Source organism: Lynx canadensis, chromosome C1 (genome assembly GCF_007474595.2).
Source record: "Lynx canadensis isolate LIC74 chromosome C1, mLynCan4.pri.v2, whole genome shotgun sequence".
NCBI classification, from domain to species: Eukaryota; Metazoa; Chordata; class Mammalia; order Carnivora; family Felidae; genus Lynx; species Lynx canadensis.
In genome coordinates this window covers 209,813,843-209,838,164 of record NC_044310.1, presented here as the reverse complement: position 1 = coordinate 209,838,164, position 24,322 = coordinate 209,813,843, and the positions used below count along the sequence as shown (strand labels likewise).

Here is a 24,322-nt window from a genome sequence, read left to right as displayed (position 1 = left end):
CTCGTTGACAGCACTGCCCTCGGCTGCTGAACCCTACCACGGACAGCCCTGGGCTGAACGACTGCCCTGCCCAAGCATATGCTCCCTTCCTGGGGCAGCTGCGTGCGTCCAGTAACTGGTTCACAATGGGGTTCAAGGCCCAGGCCCCCCACTCCACCCGGCCTCAGGCCCCTCGTGAGGCTGGCCACGTGCAGACACTGCAGCCCAACACTCCCCTCGAGCCCCATCCTGCTTCCTCTCCTTCCCCTGCAGGTGGTAACTGCGGGAGCACTCCCGGGGCAGGCTTTCGTGCCAACCTGCAACCCACAATCTGCTTTCTGTGTAAAAACACAATGAGCCCTGTAGAGCACTATGAATGCTCTATGGGATTACTATCATTATGTTAGAGAAGGTGAAGGAAGAGATTTTCACAGAATGTGGAATCCTTAGCATTTTGAGGACCAAGAACTCCAACCTGGAGGCGGGGGGGGGGGGGGCAGTGGGAATGGGAGTCTACGGACAGTGATGCAGAGATAACCATTTTCACAACCCGGAAAGGTACGTCACTTTTTAATCAGTGCTGAGGAGCCATTTTTCTCTTAGGGGCAGTAAAAAAAATATAAATAAATAAAGTGCTTAGAGTTAATCACCTTTTCCCAACCACTCGCAACAAGAGGGGCTTATTTGGTGCCACGGGATGCTATGTTCTTACACTAAACGATCCATCTTATCGTCAATGAAAAAAACGGGCATTGATCTTGAGTCGTTAACGATATTTTTATCTGGGCAGCAGCAACACCAAGGCCGCTTTTTAATATGGAGAGTGGATTACATTTTCTCTCTTGAAGCCAGGCGGCCCACGGGTTCCCCATCCCTGGATGAATGGAGTACAGGCTGGTGGGTTTCCAAATTGGCAACGGACCAAGGGAGCTTCCCCTGCCGCCGGGGTCACAGACGTGAACTCTGTAGAACCTTCTCTCGATGCGGTCGGTGCTTGTGCCTGGTCTCGGGAGCTCGGTTTCCCACCTGGCTTTCTACTACTTGTCACAGGACGTGTGTGACCTGTTTATAATGACTCGATCTTTGTCTGCTTCTAGTTCGGCCTCTAAGCTAAGGATTGAATGGATGTTGTTACAACCCCGAAGCTCCTGCTGTACTCTCAGAAAGCAAGGTTGTTGGTCTGACTGTGAATTCTATGACAAATGCCAGAGAAACTCCCTTTCTTCAGCAGGCGAGGTATAAATAAATATATGTGAGACCTTCTGACACAGCATCCGAGACTCACGATAAAAAAAGCAGTATTTGTTTCATATTATTGTTATGTTGAATCTTTAAAACGATATTGACTGATTCTAATGCTAAGATATTTAGTTTCTTGATCTTAGAAATACTTTCTTTCATTCACGTCTCCTCTATGCCTATTCGGCACAGACACAATTACAACACTGGCTGCGCCTTCTCCACGTGTGTGTGTCTGTGTGATTCTAGAGGCCGTGGGACCGCATATTAAAAATGTGCATATGCAACTGCACTTCCAAGGCAGGACTTATTATAGAACACAAGAAATATGTTCATAGAGGCGCTGCGCAAACTGGAAGCAGTGACTTCCAAAGCGGAACTCTCCAACATCGTACCACAGGTCCCCAAGGTGACTTCCACATTTCAAGAAGTCAAACAAGCAGTCTAGTGGCTATGCTGGTTGGCTAAAATGCCGAGAGCCTTTGTCAGTGGCCAGAATTGTACCAATCCATTTTGGTAATACCGTTTTACGCTGATTAAAATGTGTAAATGGTGGCTTAACATACCTTTAATCAAAATGGAAAAGTCATTTATGGCTTATTAAAAACAGCTTGAGAAATAAAATAATTCATGGGTTCCACAGGAGAGAAAATGATAACATGTTAAAAGTTATCAGTAACATACTATATAATTTAGGATTCTCTCTTGTCTAGTACATTAAATACCTGCCGTCTTAATGAAGCCGCATCTACAACAGTCATGTCGTCCGAAGTTCCTTCAATTGTTGCATCTATATGTGACATGCCATGCCTAGCAGATGAGACACAAAAATGCAATTTAATATTACAACAGAACTAAAAGTACCCGGGTAAGTCACATCATGTGCTGGGCAATGCTCAAAGAACTGTTCAGAAGACTGATATTTAACAACAGGAATTACTAAAATATTTTACCATCTGAATTGGTACTAACAAAGGAAAGCAGAGGAAGAAGCAAAAAGTATTTTGAGCAATGATTTAAGAGCTGCCACTCTGAAACAGAACAACGCATAATTCTTCCACAAACTTCTGTCCGTATGTAGCTCCACAGGAGTCCCTGTCGAGACTCACTGGCCGGGAACACTAACTTTAGCTAAAAAAATATAACATAGATTTTTTTTTTTAATTTCTCCTCCTCTTCTCATTGCCTCTTACCATTTCTACTCTCTACTTATTTCTAATTACCTGTTCTCTACTGTGTCTCCCACAGAAACAATGATAAAATCACCTGAGGACATCTTGTCACTGCATTCAGATCCAGAATTGGCTCAAAGATTAATCATTAAGGGGCTGTGTATAAAATAATACTGGAAAGCCACAAAGAACCACCCCAGGGAAAGCACATTAAAAAATACTTTTCTAATACAGTTACTTCTAAACGAGCACTGACTTTTAAATGCCTGGCAATAAACCTCTGAGAAACAAATACACACAAATGCTATGCTTCCCCTTTGCCTGGATTTCCACTTCTTAAGCTTATTTTAATTAACAGCTTAATTGAGATATAATTTGCATACCATACAGTTCAGCTCACATGTTTATATCCTCGCTATTTTAATCCTGTATGGTTATTTCCCTAAAATGGCATAGTAACTTTCCTGAATAAGCAGAATCTCAATCAACTGAATTAAAAAGTCACTCCTTTGTCATCCAGAGAGAGTTGGCACATGGATTACATTATTCTAATCTTTCAAGCAAGTCCCCGTTACAAAAAGGACATAACCACACGAAGGGGTACGAAGAAAATTATAGTTTTCATCCAGGCACGTTCAAGACAAGTCTATTCAGAAAATCCTGTTTCATATGCTGTTGAAAATAATCCAAAAATAGTTTAATAAAGTATGTGGAACAGGATTTATTTTATAATCATTCACTGTGTTCCCAGCCAGGGTCATCATTCTGAACACAGATGATAACCGTACGTGTTGCAGTTTCAATGGCTGACGGTGCGTCCCGACTCTAGAACAATGTCTACGTGTTCCCTTTATCACTAAATGAACTGGCTTTCACATTTCACCACTCCTTTCTTCATCGCAAGAGGAAATATCCTCGAACACTGAGACTAACTGCATCTGAGAAGTAAGTTTCTATGTGAGTAGAACTATGAATTTATAAATATCTGAGATAATAATTCTTTTGAAGATTCAGACCGAATTATTACATGACTGAAGGAAAAAACACGGGTTGAAGATTCCTTTTCTCTACACTTTATCTCAAAATAAAACTTTTCGGGGCACCTGGGTGGCTCGGTTAAGTATCTGACTTCAGCTCAGGTCATAATCTCACAGTTGGTGGGTTTGAGCCTCGTGTCGGGCTCTGTGCTAACAGCTCACAGCCTGGAGCCTGCTTCAGAGTCTGTGTCTCCCTCTCTCTGCTCCTCCCCTGCCTGTACTCTTGTCTCTCTCTCTCTCTAAAATAAAAATAAACATTAAAGAAAATAAAACTTCTATTTCCCTGAGATTGCCTATGAGATATAAACTGGGGGGACAAGGGGGGCGCCTGTGTTGCTCAATTGGTTAGGCGTCCGACCTTGGCTCAGGTCATGATCTCACAGTTCACAAGTTCGAGCCCCATGTTGGGCTCCGTGCTGACAGCTGAGAGCCTGCAGACTGCTTTGGATTGTGTCTCCCTCTCTCTGCCCTTCCCCTGCGCTCGTGCACCCTCTCTCTCTCTCTCTCAAAAATAAACATTAAAAAAAAATTTAAACTGGGGGGAAAAAAAGAAGCAATGGCTTCAAAGGTAAAGGAACCCCAGACTGAACACAGAGAATGAAATATAAGTGATGGGAATTACTCACTTTAAATCCTGAATTAAATAAGGTGTTAAACACCCGTGAAGGAAATCTTCATTTGCAAAGAAATCTAAGGATATGGCAAAAGGCCTTACGTATATAATTCAACTTACAATAGAAAAAAAAAAAACATTAAAATAGCTATATATCAGATATAAAAAGCTGTATTTGTCAGAACCAAAATCTCTGTAAGAAATGTTAAGTCAGCTCACTGCCTGAAAGTTCTTTCAGGGAAAGAGAAAAGGATCACGAACTTCCAGTTCCAACTTCTGGGAAATATACAAAGGTAGTAAACTTACAATGGCCTGAACTGATACCGTGAAAGAAACCGGTGAGCAGAGGAGAGGGTAAGGCACCACTAAGGACACACTCTTCAACTCCTCTAACCTGAATGCAGTATTATTAAGAAACTGATGTTTCCCTCTTCTCCTGCCTAAAAATCAACGTGTCAGATTCCTCTCATCATAGAAATAATGCTGACAGTTTTAAGTCTATTGCCGTGGGTAATACATTTCTGCTTAAAATGAACAAAATTAGCTCTGAAAAAGTTACAGTTAATGGTATCTGCGAATACCAAGCAATTTTCTTTTCCCCAGATGATAGGAAATGGGAATTTTGGCACCTCGGAACCTTAAGCATTCGTATGTGCCAGTCTATCTGTCCTTGTGCATGCCAGGAAGGTATAATTACTGAGGCTAAGCATGTCTGAAGGAATGAAAACAAGAGGGAAAAGCTTAAATCAACAGATGATGAAAACTCTTTGAACTAAATTCCTTTTCTAAACGTTTAACTGTCTAGACTGTCGATGCTGATTTCCCCCAATTTAAGACGATGCCTTATACACACGTTTATCTACACGTGGCGAATGCCACCCCAGGCAATTAACAAGAAAGGAAATGGTAGACAGAACCTCGGGCAACAATTAAAATGATGCACATAAAACAAGATTTAAGACGGCCTTTTCTGTGTTTCAGCGTGATCCTCGATAAGCTACCAAAACGGTATTTACATGAAATATCTCAGATGTGCACATGGTACCTTCACCACCAAGCATTTTTCTTCATACTCTGGTTGGCAAACGTCCTGAACGATTAGACTCAGGGTTCTCAGAGAAAAGCCAGGATGTACTCAGAGAGGAAAACTGTGAGCAGTTCAAGCTAGGACACAAAGGCAAGGCTACTACATGCAAAATACAAAGGCAGTCAACTGTTTAGCCTGATAAGTACAAAGTCTCAAAATTTACCTGACGTTGTCATGATGAGGATTAGAAGTGGCGGCAGCAGACCCACCCCGCAACACGGGTCTAAGGCAGGTTTTTGCGGGAGAAGGCACAAGACAGAATCAGGAAACAGAGAAGTGATAAAATAAAAGCAAAAACAAGACAAAAACATGTCAAATAGGATTATATTGTATGTTGTGATACAATATAATATCTGTCAAATACTTTAAAGATCGTTGCAGGACAGGCCCTCCCTTTTGATTTTCATAAATTTAAGGTTTTACCGCAGGTCAAGAACCAAGAGGAAACTCGTGTGACAAGACAGCACCCGCTTAAAACTTTTTTTTCCCTTTGGTGCTTATATTTTAATTTATGAAATTCAAGAGAGAGGACAACTCTGTCTAAAAAGTGTAATTTCCCTTTTCTCGTCGGAAAGAAAAGATCACCCGCAACCCTGGAAGCGTGTCAGGAACTGGTGGGTAGCACCTGCAGGATCACGGCTGCCCGTCTGGTGTCAGCGGCCCAGGTTAAGTCCCATTTCCCACGGCTCCTTCCCTCCCGCCTCACTCATTGGACTCACGCCTCGTATCCTAGTGTAGCTGCATCTCATTCAAACCTCGGCTCCCAGAAGCAAAACTGCAAGCCTGGGTTCTGGAGCTGAGGCCGTCAGAGGACGTCTAGGGTGTGGCACAGAAGCACAGCCAAACTGCGCGTCTCTTCCGGAGAGACCCCCCAGCAGCGGCACACTGGGCAGCTGGGAATAAAAGACTGCGCTAAACTGGAACACTTTGTGGGGACGGTCACCAGCCTCAGGACATACGCGGTTCTAGAGGGCAGTGAGTGCTCCACCGAGGTGAGCAGTAACCCTTCCAATACCTTTCACTTTTAAAAATTGGAAGACAAAAACTCCCCGTGGTTTCTGGTCAATTGCCCAAAAAGCAATCAGCAGTAACTGGCGACCAGAGAAAGGAGGCTGAGCTACAGGGGCCATAGAAGGATTTTAAGAATTATTACATTGTATTTCAAGTGTCTCATTTGCATTGAAGTATCAAGGCAATGCTTAATTATAGTCAACGTTTAATATCAAATGAACTAGTTTTTTTTCCGTTAAGTTCGTACAGCTGTAAAACTTTGGCTACAATACGAATCACTATTTCCTCCCAAGTTAATTTATATAAGACAATTTTCATGTTTAGCTTGTACGTTTCCTGGAGGCACAACTGGTGCTTAAAGAAATTTCGGGAGCCTACAGGATAAGGAATTCTGAGGCTGTGGGGGAGACGTTAGACTTCTATTGTGCTGGCTAAAGAACAGTGAGAAAGCACATAAGCCTGAAACAGGTTTTAAATCATCCCGTTCTGCTCCTATAATTAATTACTCTGTGGCATTAGGAAAACTGGCTTCACTGCAATCTTATAGCACGCTCGTCTGAGAATGCTTAAGTAAATGAAGCCGCTGCTGGGTGCTACTTAAAGCTTTTATTAAAGAATTCACGCTAATATGTTCAATATGGATCTGCCATAGTCAACATATGCCACCACAGAGATTTCCCTCCTAGAATGCAGAGCCAGAAAATAGTACAGTTACCTTTCACAACGTATTTCATTTTGTCTTCTCACACTGGCAATTGACACATATAATATAAAAGTAAATTAGACAGGTATTTGGCAAAGTTAGAAACTTCATTCAAGTACCAGTTTCTACCATAAGTATGATTTAATACATTAAAAGAAATCTTTTCTAAGTCCGGTAATATGTTCAACAATAATAACTTTGCAACTAAAGAGGCAAAAGGGAAGGAGAGCCACGGCTCTCCAAGTTCTAGCATTAACTTGTATATTGACATTTTTGAGTAAATAAATGGTCTGACTTAATAAAATATGTGTTTCTTTAGTAAAAAAATAAAAAAGGAAACTGCTACAGTAAATAAGCAGTAACATTTATATGCATACTTGCAAAAATACAAACACAAATTAAAACACGATGGTTTCATATTCTATTCACTCAAAGCCAATATAATCTGCTCACGAAAAACTATATAAAAAAAAATCAAGCCCCTTCTAAAAATAAAACTTAAGCATGCTAAGCATGACTAATCTGTTGATATTTAAATAATGTTCTTAACATGGGAATTAAGTTTCTTTTTTTAAATGTGAGTATTTTGCGTTGGAGAATGAAACACGGAGGTCTGGCAGATGTCAGGAGACACAAGTGTTTCCTGACCAGCCAAGGACTAAATCACAGCAACATTTTAAATTCAAAGAACACACCTATCTGAGGTGTTTGGGTACATTTCTGATTCCTCAATTTTCCAAATGCACAGCACTGACCCACGTGTATCAAGGATTTGATTTTGCCTTCATGTTGAGCTTGGTTTTAAATCAAGTAAGTTCTCATCAGATGAGAAAACAAAAATATAGTACATAAACTTTCCCACAGTGTTCCTTAAATTGTTAAACTGAAAATTGTTCTTCTATGAAGTAACTGTGAATCTGCATTTTTTAATGATAATAAGGCAGACAGGAAGTTCCTTTTTTTCTTTCTTTCTGATTAGTTCTAGCTTAATGTAACTGTACCTAAGGTAAAGGCATAAGACCAAAGATAGGATATTACATGAGCATAACCACCAAAGAGTAATAAAATAGAAAGGAAAAAATGATGTACACAGCAAGGAACATAAAAGCACTTAAAACTTTATAAGCAGTATTATTGTAATAATCATGCAGGTAGAACATTATCCAAATTTCACATTCCTACTTCTTGTATCTGCAAAGTCATGCCAGACAGTTCTCTTGTAGAAATAAAAAATGATTTGGTACTTACAATTCTGATTAAATCTTGTTCAACATTTAGATCATAAGAGATTGAAATGTAATTTAAAAAAAAGGCAAGAAAAAAAACAAAACCCTTTGAATAATGGAAGCATCCAATAAGACTAATAAGAATCTAACCCTCCAGGCTCCAAGGTAACATAACTAATGGTATGTATCCAGGAGCAAAAAATTATTAATACAATTACTTTATGAATTTTTAAAATCTCATTTAAGTAAGATAATTCCTTTCCAGAAAAAAATGGATTTTAAAGCTATCAATTTATGATAATTAAAAAATTAATAGCTAAAAACTTCACTTAGGGCTCAATACAGTTTTTTGTAATAAAAGAATACAAACTAAATTCTACATTAGTAAGATTTCTGATTTTCTATTTTTGAAGTTGAGGCAAAATTCTTTTCCATTAATGGGCAAGGACTGCTTTGTGAAGTCACAATTATTTAATCTATATAGAATTTATAAATATCTTCCTCACTCAGCTATTTTCACTGTTAATAGCATTTGATATGATATAATTTGACCTAATAATCTGGTCTCTTCTAAGGACCTACTGTAATTAAAAAGTGAAAGACGACACCTGGTGAAGAAGAAATCTACTTTAAGGAGGGAGGAGAAAAGAGGCCTTTGGGAATATCAGTTCTTAAATGCCAGGTACTTTATATTCAATGCCTTTTGAAGGACTTACCAGGGTCCTAAATAAAGAATTTGAGGCCATTATTACCTAGATCTTAAATAAAGATGGTGGTGGGAATCTAGAAAACTAGATTATAGGTAATACTATTATAAACTAGGTAATACTATTATTGCCTGGTGTTTTTTTTGTTTTTTTTGTTTTTTTTGTTTTTAACGGATGAAGAAAACGAGGCCCAGAGAAGCTAAACAACTTGCCCAAGGTCATTGTGCAGCTAGCTATTCAGTGGGGTGGGTCAACACTGAATCTGGCTGGCCCCTGATTCCATGCTGCTTCTTACAGGCTCCAAATATTCTGAGGCAGTTCTAAACCTTTGGGGAGAGGGATGTATGTGTATATGCAAACACACACACACACACATATACATGAATATACATGTATGTATCATTTTCCCCTGCTATGAGCTTCCTCTTTTAAGCTCTTTCTGGTGCGGCTTTAAGTCGCTGGGCCCAAATGTATACCACTACATTAACGCGGGGCAGGCTTAGAAACACCAGTCGATGGTATGGACAAGTGCTCATGAAGTACAGTAAAATCTCTGAGACTTGCATGACAATCAAAAGCATTCAACAAGAAAGTCTGTTTGGACTGAGCCATAAGACATGTCAGTTCCTAAGTTAAGAAACAAGGTTTACTGGCAGGGCCAGCTTAACTTATGGGGGAATTCTTCAAAAGTTAACAGTCTACTAAACTGTCCATGAAAATTCAAATGGTGACGCACAGAGTCACTAGATAAAATGTTTGGAGTTGAAATGAAACGGACTCTGCCTTTCCCACACTATGCCAAAAAGCTCCCCCAATTTTATCTTTTAAAAAATACTATGCAGTAAAGAAGCAAGGGCACAAAATATCTGAAATAACGGCAAGGAAAAATCAAGCCCAAGTGTACTACTGACGATTTTACTGGGAGATGTCCAAAAGTGAGACACCTTATCAATCCTGAAAAATATCAGTATTATCAGAAAGACAACAGCATTTGGGGTTTTCAGTACAGGCCCAGAAATCCCTAGCTAGAAGGAAAGTAAACAAGTGTCCTAGCACCTACACTGATATTGTCTTGTCAGTTTGGCTTCGGTAGCCCAACCATCTTAGTATCGCAACGATGAAACCAAAAGACTCACTAAAGAAAATCAGTACGCTTCAGTCCAACAGCCTACACTCCATCCGACAGTATGCCTCAGCATATTCCAGTGGAGTCAAGTACTTAGGTCAACAGAGCCTTGGGGGGAAAAAAAAATCATTATACCTCCTGTTTCTAGTTACTAACTGAATACTCTCCCTGACTAAAGAGAAGCTAATAGCATCTTGTGAAATGTGAATTTTGGACAATAATTTCGATTTAAAAGAAAGCAAAGCAGGTTGTTTTAAGCCACTGCATCTTAGGAAGAGACGAAGGTGCAAACACAAAAGGAAGACACCACAGTCCACTAACAAGGAGCCAAACCAAAAAAAAAAAAAAAAAAAGCAACACATCCAGCGAGAGTCACTGATGGCCAGTCACCTGCGATTTTCATCCAGCACATCCAAGATCTGCTGGTAAGCCCTACGAGTGGAAGACTGGATAAGCGACAAAATGCCTCGAGCGGAGGGAAGATTAGCTCCACCTTCAGGTAATGTTTGGGGAAGACAGGCCCGGACCTGTTGGGGCGCCGGTGTCACACTGTTTCCGGGAGCACAGCAAGCGAAGAGAAAAACACGCAAGTCAGACTCTTATGAAACTTCAGCGGAGCAGTTTCCCCAAACACTTCTTCCTTTAAAAAATTACCTTCGTTGTCTTGACCCTTTTCCCACCCTTCCCTCTCCCCCAGGAAAACAGTCAAAGCAAGCAAGTTCATCAACATATTAAATTGTTTTAAAAAAACCAGCTACAATGCAACGCCCGTGACCATGCAGCCTTACACATCAAATTGAACAAACTGAATACGAGAGGCAACTTTGCAGCGGGAAGAGAACCATAGTGAGCAGTGTGTTCAACGCCGAGCTCCGGAGAAGCGGCATTCTTTAGTCGCCGTGTGTCTTCCTATCCAGCAAGTCACACATCTAGCAACCAGCACTGCCCTGTGACTTACGGGTGGTGAGGAGATTAGGACAGAGAGTTCTGGGACACAGGTGTAAGGGTTCAAACACATGAATCACGAGTGATCCCACGAAAACGCCATTTCCAATCTTTCACAGAGACAATGAAGCGAGCTGAGGGTATGATGAATTCAACCGAATTCAAGTTTCAGAAGGTTGTGACAAAAGCATTTTGATAGCTTCATTATATTAAAGCACATGTTCTCTAGCTAAATGACTGAAACATAAAACCACTCCTGATTCTGTGCAGAGAGTGAACAGAGAGGCAAGACAGTTCTTAGATTACCCAGATGGATGTTAAGGCAGCATTTCTGGGCTTCCGGGTGACAGTAACCTTAATCACTCTTTCAGGTGTAAGCTGAGAGTCACAATTTCTTTGGCTCCACTGCCAAGGCTTCTTAAAAGCTGAACATATTTGAATGAAACAATTTTATCGTTTGAACATCCACTCTTGAGCTTGGTGTATTTTCGGAGAGCTGTTTAATGTCAGCTGTGTGAGGTATTTAAGTGATACCAGGACTTGCTTGGCATCTGGTTTGTTACATGAAGAGGCTTTGTTGCAACAGAAGGACTGTGACCCTGGGATGTGGGCTCAAAACTGTTTCTCAATGTCAGGGCAAAACTACCTTGGGTTAAACCTCACTCTTGTGTATCTCACCCAAAAGAATGAAAGGTGGGGAGCAGTGAACAGCTGAAAAGAGAAAAATCTTTTATTTTGATTTATGTAAACTTCTCTAACTTAACATGCATTTTGTTTGGAAATCACAACATAAGTGGGATAACTGTTGAAAGGACTAACATGTGATATTATACCCAGAGTCCCTAGAACATTAAAAACAGGGGTGCCTGGGTGGTTCCGTCAGTTAAGCATCTGACTCTTGATCTTGGCTCAGGTCATGATCTCACAGGTTCGGGAGTCTGAGGCCCACATCAGGCTCTGTGCTGGCAGCGTGAGCCTGCTTGGGATTCCCTTCCTCTCTCCCTCTCTCTCCCCCCACCCCCCAACCCCCCTCCAGCCCTGCTTGTTCCCTTTCTTTCAAAATAAATAAACTTAAAAAAAAGAAAATCCACAATTTTGTGAATAACTGTGAATGTCTTAGTGACCCAAAGCAAGAAGTATTATAAATATGAAAACCCTGTTTTCCAGACTACTTAGAAGAGAAAGATCTAAGCCATATCTACGCATATTGAGAAATTAATTTATCAGGGCTGATTCCCTACAGGAATTTGGCCTAATGCTGCCAAGATAAGAGCAAATTTTCAGGTACAGGCTCATGGATGATTACCCTAAACATCTGTCCAGATATTCTGGAATATACATAAGCCAACTTACCAACCGACCCATGGTACTTGGCAAAACCCATACTGAGCATCCAAGAAGAATAAAAAAAAAAAAAAAAAATCAGTGTTATCTGGGATACAAAGTCTAGGTACTAGCCTTGTACTCAGAGTTCTTTAGGGAGCAGAGGGAAAATCTCAAGTTCTTGCTCTCTGTGAGAGAGCAGACTGAATTCATGTCAGAAAAATGTCACCAGAGGCAGGAATGAAAATGTACTAGTTATGCATTACCGTAAACAAACAATCCAACTTATACTCTTCCTGACACAGCTCCAACAAACCTGGCTAAATTTACTTAGGAAAATTGTAAAAGACTAATCAGTACAGTATTTTGATGTAATTAAAATTTTTATCTTAGCATTTTGGGGCTTAAATCAAACACTTTGAGTATCATTCCGTATTAGTAAAATAAATCAGCTACACACTAATGTGTTAAAATCTCGAACAATCACCATTTAGAATTATAATCCTAGAGCAATAATGGTAATAAACTAAATCCAAATCCAGGACAGAAGTATGATGGATTTTTTGGTCCACTAAAAATTAAAGAAGGGTTACTTCCTCTGAGAGAAAAGATTTTGTCAAGAACAGTAGGTACTGTTTGTTTAGTGCCCCAGGCAGTTAAGCATCTACTCGATTGTGGCTCCGGTCATGATCTCATGATTCCTGGGATCAAGCCCTGCATTGGGCTTTGTGCAGACACCGCAGAGCCTGCTTGGGATTCTCTCTCTGCCCCCAACCCCGTTTGCACGCACATGTGCATATGCTCTCTCTCAAAATAAGTAAATAATGACAATATTTTAAAAATTTAATGAAAAAGTCCATAAGATCTCTAAGATTCTATGCATGATCATGTGAAAATTGGAATATGATAAAAAATGAAAAAAAACTTACATGATCCTTAATTGTACCTTAAGAAAAAATATTTTATGTAGAAAAAGATGAAATTAAGCCTTTATCAATACTAGTAAAGATGTTTATTTTATCAAAGACCAACATCAAAAGCATATTTGGACTTTTGGCGGTTTCTCAAAAGTTTTAAAGATTAGTAAGAAATTTAACTTTTCAGTATTTATATGGTAATCCTTCGCATAAACACCAAAAACAGAACAGAAACTATTTTTAAAACTGTTGAACACTTTGGGCAGTATATGTATAGATGCAATGCCCTTGATTGTTAACTTTTATTTCCATCTATAGTTGCACCAAACGATTAAATCACAAATGACCAAAGTTACCCTAATTAGAAGCAATGGATACTTCAGCCATTTTTCTTTTTTAAAGATTCAAGCAGCCTTGCAAAGCAAGCCTTCAAAGCAGCCTTTGGTTTTGGTTTACAAACAGACAAATTTAAGAACAGGAAAGAGTAAGCCCATTTTAGCAATCAGCCTGATGCTGGCTAGAATGTCCACCAGTGGCATCAGCTGTGGACGGAAACGGTGCTTTTAGGATTTTCATCTCTGTCCACTCATCCACCCAAACAAGGTGTAGTGACTTTTTGTTTTGACAAGGGAACTACTGTGAAAAGCAAAAAAGTCAACATACTGCCAAGGCACTGGGATTATTTAAGCAAATGTTATCTGATTAGTAACCTAATAAAATTGCACTTTGATAATAAATTGATTCCTACTAATGTTATAAAACGGCAAAGCCTCAACTTCTTCTTTTGTAAAAGATTAGGAAATTCTGAGGACAGCTCTGATATTTACCATATAATTTCACCAGGAATAGCTCTGCCTGATGCCTATATGAAATCCTACTGCATGAATGGGAAGTAAACAACACTAGCCAATGTCAGAACCAAAATTTTAACGAAAATTTACTTGTCATTATTAAGAGGTAAGTCCAAAGTCAAGTACCTCTTTCCCATGGATTTTCACAGGAATAATGTTTCTCAAACTGTGAGGGTAACGTCTTTGGTGAGGCTCCAACCTCTTCCAGAAGACAGTAAAAGGTAAAATTGTGAAAAGAGTGAGAAAAAAATGTTCATGGAAACACAAATTTTGTACCCTTTCTCTTGAAATTTTAAATAGAAAACCTTAACTTGTTGCCACTAAGGCAATTTACTGGTTCCAAGAAGCACAATAAAAGAACCAGAAGAAGAAAAACATCGCTGGTTGCCAGAGTGATTTCTGTTGCTTAAGAACTGCATCAGCTGCCGAGTTCCTGTACTATGCACTAAAATATCCCCACAACAGGCCAGTCACTCCTGCACCTTCTTTTAGCAGAAAGAGTAGGTTTAAATGATCTCAAACATTCTTCCAAGCATAATTTTAATCTATGGAATTAAGAAAAACAAAAACAAAAACAAAAACCTAAATGACAAACCACTCTTAGACTCCTCCTTCTGGATCAAAATAAGAAAGCAAGAAAAGATGGGTGCTAAAACTGAAAAAAGGTTGGGATCACTGAAGCTGGTTAAGTTGACTCTGTACAGAACTAATATGCCCACCAAAAAGCAAGGTAAATAAAATAAAAAATGATGCTTGGTCCTTATGTGCAAATTATTCCATTTTATTTTCACTATTACACTCCAAATCATACCTAACTTCCTTAATTGGTCTAGTTTTTTTTTTTTTTTTTCCTTAACAAAATGTGTAAAGGATAGTTTGAGAAATCCCAACACCAAGGAACTGAGAAGCCCAAACAGTACGAGCATTAGGGTATTATATGATAATTACTTGGCGAAATATTAGTACAACATAAGTCTGCAAAATGAAAACAACTCCTAGCTGTGGAAAGCAGAGCAGAGAAATTCTTACGTGTACTCCGGTGCAGAAATCGGTGCCTGGAACCTTGACATTTTATTTCTTGGGGCAGAATATGATCTGTGCCACCTTAAATAATAATTACGCTTCTTTTACATTTTCGGCTTTCATAACACAAAGAAAAAGTGAGATACAAGTCTACTGGTCAGAATTCACTTTTGTGTCAATAGCTGACAATAATCGATTCTACTGTCTCTGGAAAGCGATTAAGAAAACGAAGGCCAGTGTTTCAAGGTAAATAAAATAAAAAATGATGCTTGGTCCTTATGTGCAAATTATTCCATTTTATTTTCACTATTACACTCCAAATCATACCTAACTTCCTTAATTGGTCTAGTTTTTTTTTTTTTTTCCTTAACAAAATGTGTAAAGGATAGTTTGAGAAATCCCAACACCAAGGAACTGAGAAGCCCAAACAGTACGAGCATTAGGGTATTATATGATAATTACTTGGCGAAATATTAGTACAACATAAGCCTGCAAAATTAAAACAACTCCTAGCTGTGAAAAGCAGAGCAGAGAAATTCTTACGTGTACTCCGGTGCAGAAATCGGTGCCTGGAACCTTGACATTTTATTTCTTGGGGCAGAATATGATCTGTGCCACCTTAAATAATAATTATGCTTCTTTTACACATTCGGCTTTCATAACACAAAGAAAAAGTGAGATACAAGTCTACTGGTCAGAATTCACTTTTGTGTCAATAGCTGACAATAGTCGATTCTACTGTCTCTGGAAAGCGATTAAGAAAACGAAGGCCAGTGTTTCTGCTCCCATGTCTAAATGCACTTTTACTCTTAAAGCCAAGGAATAAACTAAAGTGGAGGCAGGCAAAGGTTCACGGACCATGACACATAATTAATTGTACATTACAAAGAAGAGACCAAAATAGGTGAAGACACCAAGAATTTAATAATTACTTTAGTGGAAGTAAAATATTGCTGTTTTATAATAAATTAACAATTTCGTCCTTACTGCGTCACTAACACCAAATATATGATAGTGCTCATTGTATAAAATTCCTAATGTTAATTAAATGTAGATTCTTAAAGATGAATTCAACTACATATTTTTGAAATTAATAATGGAAGGGGAAGAAAAAGCCAGGTTACATTATTAACAAAAAGATGCTTAAGTAGGGGTGCCTGGGTGACTCAGTTGGTGAAGCATCTGACTCCTGACTGCAGTTCAGGTCATGATCTAATGGTTCATGAGATCGAGCCTTGCATGGGGCTCTGTGCTGACAGCACGGGCATGCTTGGGGTTCTCTCTCTCTCTCTCTCTCTCTCTCTCTCAAAATAAATAAATATATTTTTTTTAAAAAGATTCTCTTTAAGAGAAATGCTTAAGTATCTTACCATAATATGGTAATATACATAATTACCATACAAAAAAGTATCGTTATGTAATCTAAGAATTTCACTATGAAAATGCAGAGTTAAATATTCATTCTATCTTTACTACCAAACATTAAAACATTTTTTGTTTTATTAAACATCTAGAAAGCGCCATTAAGGCGACTTAAATACACAAGCAAGGATTAGTTGACTCTGCTAATCTTCTCTGTTATGAGGAACTTAGGTAACTGCAAAAATTCCTACGAACGAATTATCTACTCTAATAGTAGCCTTGTTAGGCTGGTTTTCATACATAATACAACTGTTTCCTTTCTCTTCAACCAAACTCAGCTACCAATAATTACACATTTTGTGGAAAAAAAGAAAAAAATAATGCTATACTAAAATAGACCTGTTTTTATCTAATATGAAATTTCAAAGTAATTAAAGACCTGAGAGTCTGGGTGGCTCAGTCGGTTAAGTGTCCTACTTCAGGTCAGGTCATGGTCTTGGGGTTCACGAGTTCGAGCCCCGCGTCAGTCTCTGTGCTGACAGCTCAGAGCCTGGAGCCGGCTTCAGATTCTGTGTGTGTGTGTTTCTCTCTCTGTCCCTCCCCCGTTTGTGCTCTCTCTTTCTCAAAAATAAATAAATATTAAAAAAAAAATTCTTAAAAAAAAAAAGACCTAAATAATCAGCCACATCTTATATGAAGATAAGTGGCTTCTATGAAGAACGGAAAAGTTGATGAGAAACCTTTGCTGCCTTGAAAAAGATTACAAGTAGAAAATAACAAAAGCCCTTGATCATTCTGACAGGTGCCAAATCTCAAGAAGCCATCTTAGCCATAAACTATGTCGTCTTTTTTATCATTTGGGTAATATACTGGGAGATGTACTAGGAAAATGGATTTCACGGACCGGCTGCCATCACTGCCAGCCAGGCATCTCCAGGAAAACATGTAATTACCATAAAAATTTTTATATTAATGGTTGAACTTGTCAGGTAAGTATTTTCGGAGGGAGATATATATTCATTTTAACCTACTGTCTACTTACATCACCCTCCAGAGTAACTATAGCTACTTAAGGGCACATTTCAAGATTCCCCACGAAACGAAAGCACGTCTAGTTCTCCTCCACGCCTAACACTAAAGAAGAAAGTTCCTACCCTATCAAAGCCCCTTCGGCATCTCTGTATTCTTCAGTCAGCGCCAAACTAGCACTTGATGTGGTCTGACACCAGTGGATATTGTGCTGTGCTCCAGTTCACAGTACTGAGTGCTCCAGTACGGTACTGAGCTCTAGTGCTCTTAAATATACGTTTAAGTGCTTTGCTTTTGTCCAGATTGGCAAGCTCCGAGAGAGACGCCCCATCTCCTGATCCTGTTGCAGTTCCCGGAGAGGCTAACATGATGCCTGGCATCAGATGTGGTTTGTGAACAAGGAGTTCATGAAAATGACTGAAAATGTAAAGAAGAAGATACCTTAATTTACACAAGCAACCTAAATCATCTATTTAAAAATGCCACAATCACCAATAGATGTGAGACTTAAAATTCTGACCAGATTTTAAGGGGATATTGTATGTGTAAAAACCCACTAATTTTAATGAAACAACAACAACAAAAAACCATGTGCCTGATCTAAAACATCTCATAGTGGGGTAGCTTTGATCAGAAGACAGTAACATAACCAAATGTGAAAGACAAGTTTACATGGCCTTTGAAACAACAGACTCGTATTTTTGGAAAATGAAATGGATCTAACAATTCGATGACTCAGTAGGCAGAGAGCTAAACAATAATCCTGGGAAGTAAAGCAATTCGCTTGCCTGTGTTTACACTGGTTACCACGGCTCAGTAGAAGCAGAATGGGGCGCCTGGGGGGCTCAGTCGGTTGGGCGTCTGACTTGGGCTCAGGTCATGATCTCACGGCTGGTGAGTTCGAGCCCCGTGTCAGGCTCTGTGCTCACCGCTCAGAGCCTGGAGCCTGCTTCTGATTCTGTCTCCCTCTCTCCCTGCCCCTCCCCCACTCATGCTCTGTCTCTCTCTCAAAAATAAACAAACATTAAAAAAATTTTTTTCAGTAGCCGAGCTGGAAGGGCTAGTTCACAATCTTATGACCAACGGAGTAACTTGAAAACAAAGACATTTGCTTCAAGTGTTTCCTTTTGTTTTTTTTGTTCCGATCTACACCCTAGGTAAACATTCCCGAAGGCTGCACAGAACTGAGCGCTAACATTTATCAACTTTTCCTAAGTATACTTTATAGGCAATTCCCAAAATAAGTAAATCAGACTTTTAGAATTCTGTCATATGTGTAGAAGTGGAGAATGCTACTGGAAAACTCCCATGACGTATTTTAAGGCTCTAAAAATAACTGCAAAAAATGGAAAACTGATGTAAATGTCAAACAGATTTCAAACACGTAAAAGCAAATTATTTGCTTTTTTCTCAGGTTCTTAGGCACAAAATGCACACTTCTTCCTCTTTAAAAAAACTATTTGAGAGTTAAGAAAAAAAGAAGTAACTTATGTAGAAAATGACAGGACACTGGATGTTGAAAACTTATGCAGGAGACACGCTTCCCCGTGTTGTACTCACATTGAGTCAGCTCTGAGCAGCTGTCCGTTTGGGCGAACGGCATTCTCACTCATGGAGCGCTCTCTTTTTAGCCTGCCAACTGCACGGATCTGTTCAGTTCGGCACAAAGATGGGGAAAGGAACAGAAAAGACTGTCAGGAGCCTAGCAGAGCTACTTACCATCCAAAGAACCTCAGTCCAAGGCTATTCACAAAACTTACAATTTACAAAGAACACAGAACCAAGCATTGTTGCTAAACAGGAGTATTGAAAACAGGTTAAAAAAAAAAAACCCTACTTATTATCATGTGGATAAACTTAGGAATGCTTATTTACCTCATGAAAAGGTACTTCTGGTTTCTATTTAGGTATCCACATTACTTGGTAACATTATATGTCCATTTATTATAATTTAAATAATACACTTCCATTAATTAAGAACACTTTACAACAGTTTTTAAAGGCACGTATTTTATAGGAAATGGGATGTACTTGTGTTACAAACAAATGTTCCAGGCTTCTGGGGCTAAAACAAATTCAGATTTGGTTGGATATGTAAAAACTAGACTAAAAAAAAGCTAATACTAGCTTAAAGGTTCTGGCATTCCAGAGACCTCCACAGTCTCCCACCCCACACACTCTTCTGACAAAATGTATCACTGACCTTTTCCATTAAGGGGTAGGATTTATGTTCCCTTCCTTTAAATTGGGTGGGCTGGAGACTGCTATAGAGATGATGCAATGTGGCTTCTGAGACTAGGTCATAAACAATAAGGCTTCTGACTTTCTGCTCTAGGCTGTTCAAGTTTGGAACCATGGCACCATGACGTGAAGGTGTCCAGGAGTCCCACAGAGAGGCCGTGGGTAGGTGCACCAGTCAGTGACCTTGGCTGGGCTGAGTCCCAGACAACAGGCTGTATGGACAGACGTGTGAGTAAGCCGGCAGAGGGCTGTAGACTCCAGCTGTGGAGTCGTCCCTAGCTTTGAGACTTCCTCGCTTAGACCCAGATATGGTAAAACAGAAACAAGCTCTCCCCACGATGCCTGCTGCACCTTCTTAACGCACAGAACCTGTGAGCAAAATGAAATTTTTGTTTTGTTTTAAGTCAGGGTGGTTTATTACACAGCAATAGAACAATGGTAATCACTAACTTTCCTGTTTGTTTAGGATCTTTTTTTTTTTTAACTAGAAACAGCTATGGCAACTTCATGGTTTAAAAAAAAAAAGTAAACTTTACTGTAAAGGACAATTGGTATGTGAAGCAATGGACTTGAAAGTTAAGATTTTAAAAAATATAAATCAGTATCTAGTGATGCTTGTAAAAAAATCTTGGGAGTAGATAATCAGGTTACAAGCACCTTCAATGGAGAATAAATCCTCATTTCATGCCAACAAAACTGAAAACCACAATACACAGTGTATAATTTCAGAGAATGGTTTAGATCTGGTTATTGTTATGAACCATCGACCCACTCAAACAAAGGAAAAAAAAAAAAACCACTTCTAACAACAGAAAAGGGGTCAGGGTGGAGCCTACTGGAAGAAAATTGAACCAAAAATAAGAAAGTTGAACAAAAATAAGTATTATGTTATTTTTAAAATATATTTTTAAGATGTTTATTCATTTTTGACAGAGAGAGAGGGAGAGAGAGAGAGAGGAAATGCAAGCAGGGGAGAAGCAGAGAGAGAGGGGGACAGAGGATCCAAAGCAGGCTTCAAGCTGTCAGCATAGAGCCTGACGGGGGGCTCGAACTCCTGAACAGCAAGATCATGACCTGAGTGGAAGTCGGATCCTCAACAACTGAGCCACCCAGGGGCCCTGAAAAATGAGAATTGCTTTAGAGCTACATATCATATACACACATGGTACACCTCTATCTCCCTCCCACACACACCTCCACAACCAAGTACACTAAGCACACTTCATTCACAGAGAGCAGTACCAGGTTGATTGGCGAGGATCCCACTGAAACCTGCCTTCCTGCCCATGGCACGGTTGCACCTGCCTTCCCTAGAGAACAGCCCTTCCAGGTTACAGTGATCAAGGTGAATTTCCTACAAAATCAGAACCATTCCTGCTGCTGTGCTATAAGAACTAAGATTAAGCAGGACAGGAAACGACAGAAGACAAACATTATGTCTATAATTTCAACACAGCCTGGAAACGAGAAGATCCTAAGTCTGTTATTTTCACCATTTGAAATATGATTTAAATATAACTTCACAGGAACCCTAAGCTTGGTATTACTGCCATATCGGGAAGAAAAGCAACTTCTCACAAAAGCATGTATCTGTTATGCCTTCGGATGTGACCAAACTGTATGCTGTAACTTTAACCAAAGTGCGTAGACACTGCCTGAGGTGATAAGGAACACTATCTTTGAACAATTTCCACATTTAGTTCAGTCATGGCGGTTGTTTCTTCAATCTAAGGCTTTTATTTTTAAAACTTAGGGTTTTTTTCCCCCAGCTTTATTGAGATCTAGTTGACAACTCAGGGCTCTTAAACCTCATTCAGAACCAACCAGCACGGATTACCCATTTAAAAACTTGTATTCATTCCTGGAGCTGAAAAGTAGTTTCCTAGCTTCAGGTAACTTCCTGGAGAGGTTAGGTCATAGGATCTTCTGTGCCTGGTAGTAAGGCTTCAAATTCCCTCTAATGTGCTTATAAATTCTGAACAAATGAATAAATGTCCTCTAGGCCTTTGTTTGCTGGTTCTTTTAGTCCATTTAGAGCTGACTGCCCTTTTAAGAACCTGCTCAGAGGCCTTAGTATTTTCCCTGGTACTGATCTCTGTTTTAAAATAACAGCTCAGAGACATGAATCTGTGAATTGTCATGGGATTTTTACTGGAAGAGGTGAAAATACTTCGTAAGATGGGCTGAACATCCCTCCCTCCCAAACATGTTCACTGTGCAAAATGTAAAATAACGAGGTTTGGAGAGAAGAGCTGAGATGGCGACTGAAGGTCATGGGAGGGAACATGGAACACGTGTCCACAGTGAACAGAGCAGGCCTGGGCTAAGAGGGCCAAGAACAGTGGCCACACAAAGGATCTGAGTGCACATCTCTGAACTGTCCACGGATGAATATGTATATGTATATACAATTAGGTTATTCTCACTTTTTCCCTCTTCTCTCCCTTTTGCTCCATTCTGCTCAGACCCAGGCCTCTTTCCACAGGAGGGCAAAGAAAAGGAAGCTAAGCAAACCGTCACTGAATGGTGATCAGTCCCACATTCAACAGCTTCCGAGCTAATACAGGACCCTTTTAAGTATTCACTGAGCGCCTAGGAGTCCTTCTCCATTTGTTTTAGGATGCGCCATTTGACTGGGTTACTCAGTACACTTCAGGTCAACTACGTTCTTTCACTTCCCAGCCTCAAGGTTGTCCTATCAGTTGAACTGGACCATCATGTAGCACTGACAGCCACCTGCGATTTTAACAGACCTAGGGCTTTTGTGTTAACCCTCATGAAAGCTTCTTGGGCGGATGCTTTCCAAGTGTAATCCTGGATGAGGTTTGTTCTGGCTGGATGTGCCTTTCCCAGTCCCTGAGCTCCAGCTGTACACGTTGTATGTGGCTGCGGATGCCATCTGATGATGGCTTGGACGTAGTTCCTTTTCTGAAAACATTCATTGTCTTCGTTCTTCTTTTCTAAGACCAGGTCAGAGTTTATACAGGCCAACTGATTTTCCCCTCACAGGGCTTCTCTGACTCTTGACATTTCTTGGGTATGTTGGGGTTTAGTGCTTTTGCAAAGATTTACTGCAAAAATGGATGGCATTCTTCTACTTGTCTTTCTGGAAGTAGGAGTTGCCAATTCAGGCAAAAACTCTTACTACCTGTCATTAGTCCAATCTGTTTTCTCTTTCTACTTCAATGGCCTTCTCACAAAGCTCTTGCAATTATTACATTTGACCTTTTCTTTTTTTAAAAAAAATTTATTTTTGAGAGAGAGAGAGAGAGAGAGCGCGCACACGCATGCACATGTGCAAACAGGGGAGGGGCAGAGACAGAGGGAGACCCAGGATCCCAAGTGGGCTTTGCGCTGACAGCACAGAGCCCGATGGGCTCCAACTCACAAACCGTGAGATCATGACCTGAGCTGAAGTCAGATTCTTAACCGACTGAGCCACCCAGGTGCCCCCACAGTTGATCTTTTCAAAGAATGTTGTCGTGACTGATAGGATATGTTGACGGAATCCATATCTGTGACGGGGTTACGCCTCTTCAAGGCAGCGTCAAGCCTTCTTATTTTCCAACGCTTTTTCTTCATACGTCTTTCTGTTTGTTCTCTGGAAGATCTCCTCTCGCTGTCTCCCATTTGGACCCCGTTTTGAGGAGGGGTGCTGTTGGTGTCAAAGCCCACTCCCTCCTCACTCACACTGCCTGATCAATGCTAAGAACACAGAGGACTGCCATGACTTGGGTATTTTGCAGTTTGCTACCCAGATCAGTTTACTGCTCAGTTCCTTTATTAGTTTCTTACAGGAAGAATCATCAAAGCAGTGGTCTGTCCCACAGTTGCTTCCTAAGTACTGGGACCGATCAGGCATATTGAAAGGGTTCATCAATTTCCTCTCTATCAGCCAAGCCTCCAGGTTTTATAAACCCTGTCTGTGCTGGGGGATTATCCACTTCACGCTTGAAGCCCTCTTGCATGGGTTCCCTTGGATTCTTCAAGCCAGTTTAAGAATTCAAGTGGTTACTTTCTGCAAACTTATCCCTCGTGTCAGATACATTTTAGACAATTTCTATAGCCTTCTATATAAGCCACCTTCTCATAGTCTCCTTTCTTGCCAGTGGTTCTCAACTGGGGGTGATTCTGCCCCCAAGGGGACATTTGGCAATGACTAGAATTTTTCCTTTCTTTTTATTGTGATAAAGCACACATAACATAAAATTCGCCATTTGAAACTACAAGACAGTATACTTAATGGGCTCACAATGTGCAACCATCACCTCTACCCAGTCACAGAATATTTTTATCGTTTACTGTCATAATAAAAATCATTTATGATTTTTATCATATTCCCAGAAGGAAACCCTACAGTGATTAAGCAGTCATTCCCAATTCCTACCCCCCACCCCCCCGCCCCGCCCCAATCCCCTGGCAACCACTGATCTGCTCTCTCTGTGGATTTGCCTCTCCTGGATACTTCATATAAGGGGACTCATAAAATTCCATGAAAGTGGAATTCATAAAATATGTGGCCTTTGCTGTCTGGCTTCTTTGATGAAGCATGATGTCTTCACGGTTCAACCATGTTACACAACGTGTAAGTATTTCATTCCTTATTACAGCTGAATAATATTCCACTATACGGATATACACTTGGTGTATGTATTCATCATTTGATGGACATTTGGGTTGTTTCCACCTTTTTGGCTATCAGATACACTGGTCTCTAATGGAGGATTCCAC

At 40.0% G+C, this 24,322-nt stretch overlaps 1 protein-coding gene across 13 annotated transcripts in view; it reads right to left on the bottom strand.

The window, feature by feature from the left end:
- The window catches only part of MFF (mitochondrial fission factor), a 35,317-nt gene that overhangs the window by 1,368 nt on the left and 9,627 nt on the right, over window positions 1-24,322 (bottom strand). For 5 of the 13 annotated variants that reach the window (XM_030324280.1, XM_030324283.1, XM_030324281.1 and 2 more), the window contains 7 exons: window positions 18,911-18,999; window positions 15,503-15,577; window positions 14,966-15,040; window positions 10,291-10,449; window positions 6,854-6,886; window positions 5,291-5,350; window positions 1,944-2,028 (listed from right to left, as the gene is read on the bottom strand). In XM_030324280.1, the coding sequence (XP_030180140.1) occupies window positions 1,944-2,028; window positions 5,291-5,350; window positions 6,854-6,886; window positions 10,291-10,449; window positions 14,966-15,040; window positions 15,503-15,577; window positions 18,911-18,999 (576 nt within the window). The remainder of the gene's footprint in view (window positions 1-1,943; window positions 2,029-5,290; window positions 5,351-6,853; window positions 6,887-10,290; window positions 10,450-14,965; window positions 15,041-15,502; window positions 15,578-18,910; window positions 19,000-24,322) is intronic. The other 8 variants (XM_030324284.1, XM_030324289.1, XM_030324285.1 and 5 more) reach the window with 8 other exon arrangements.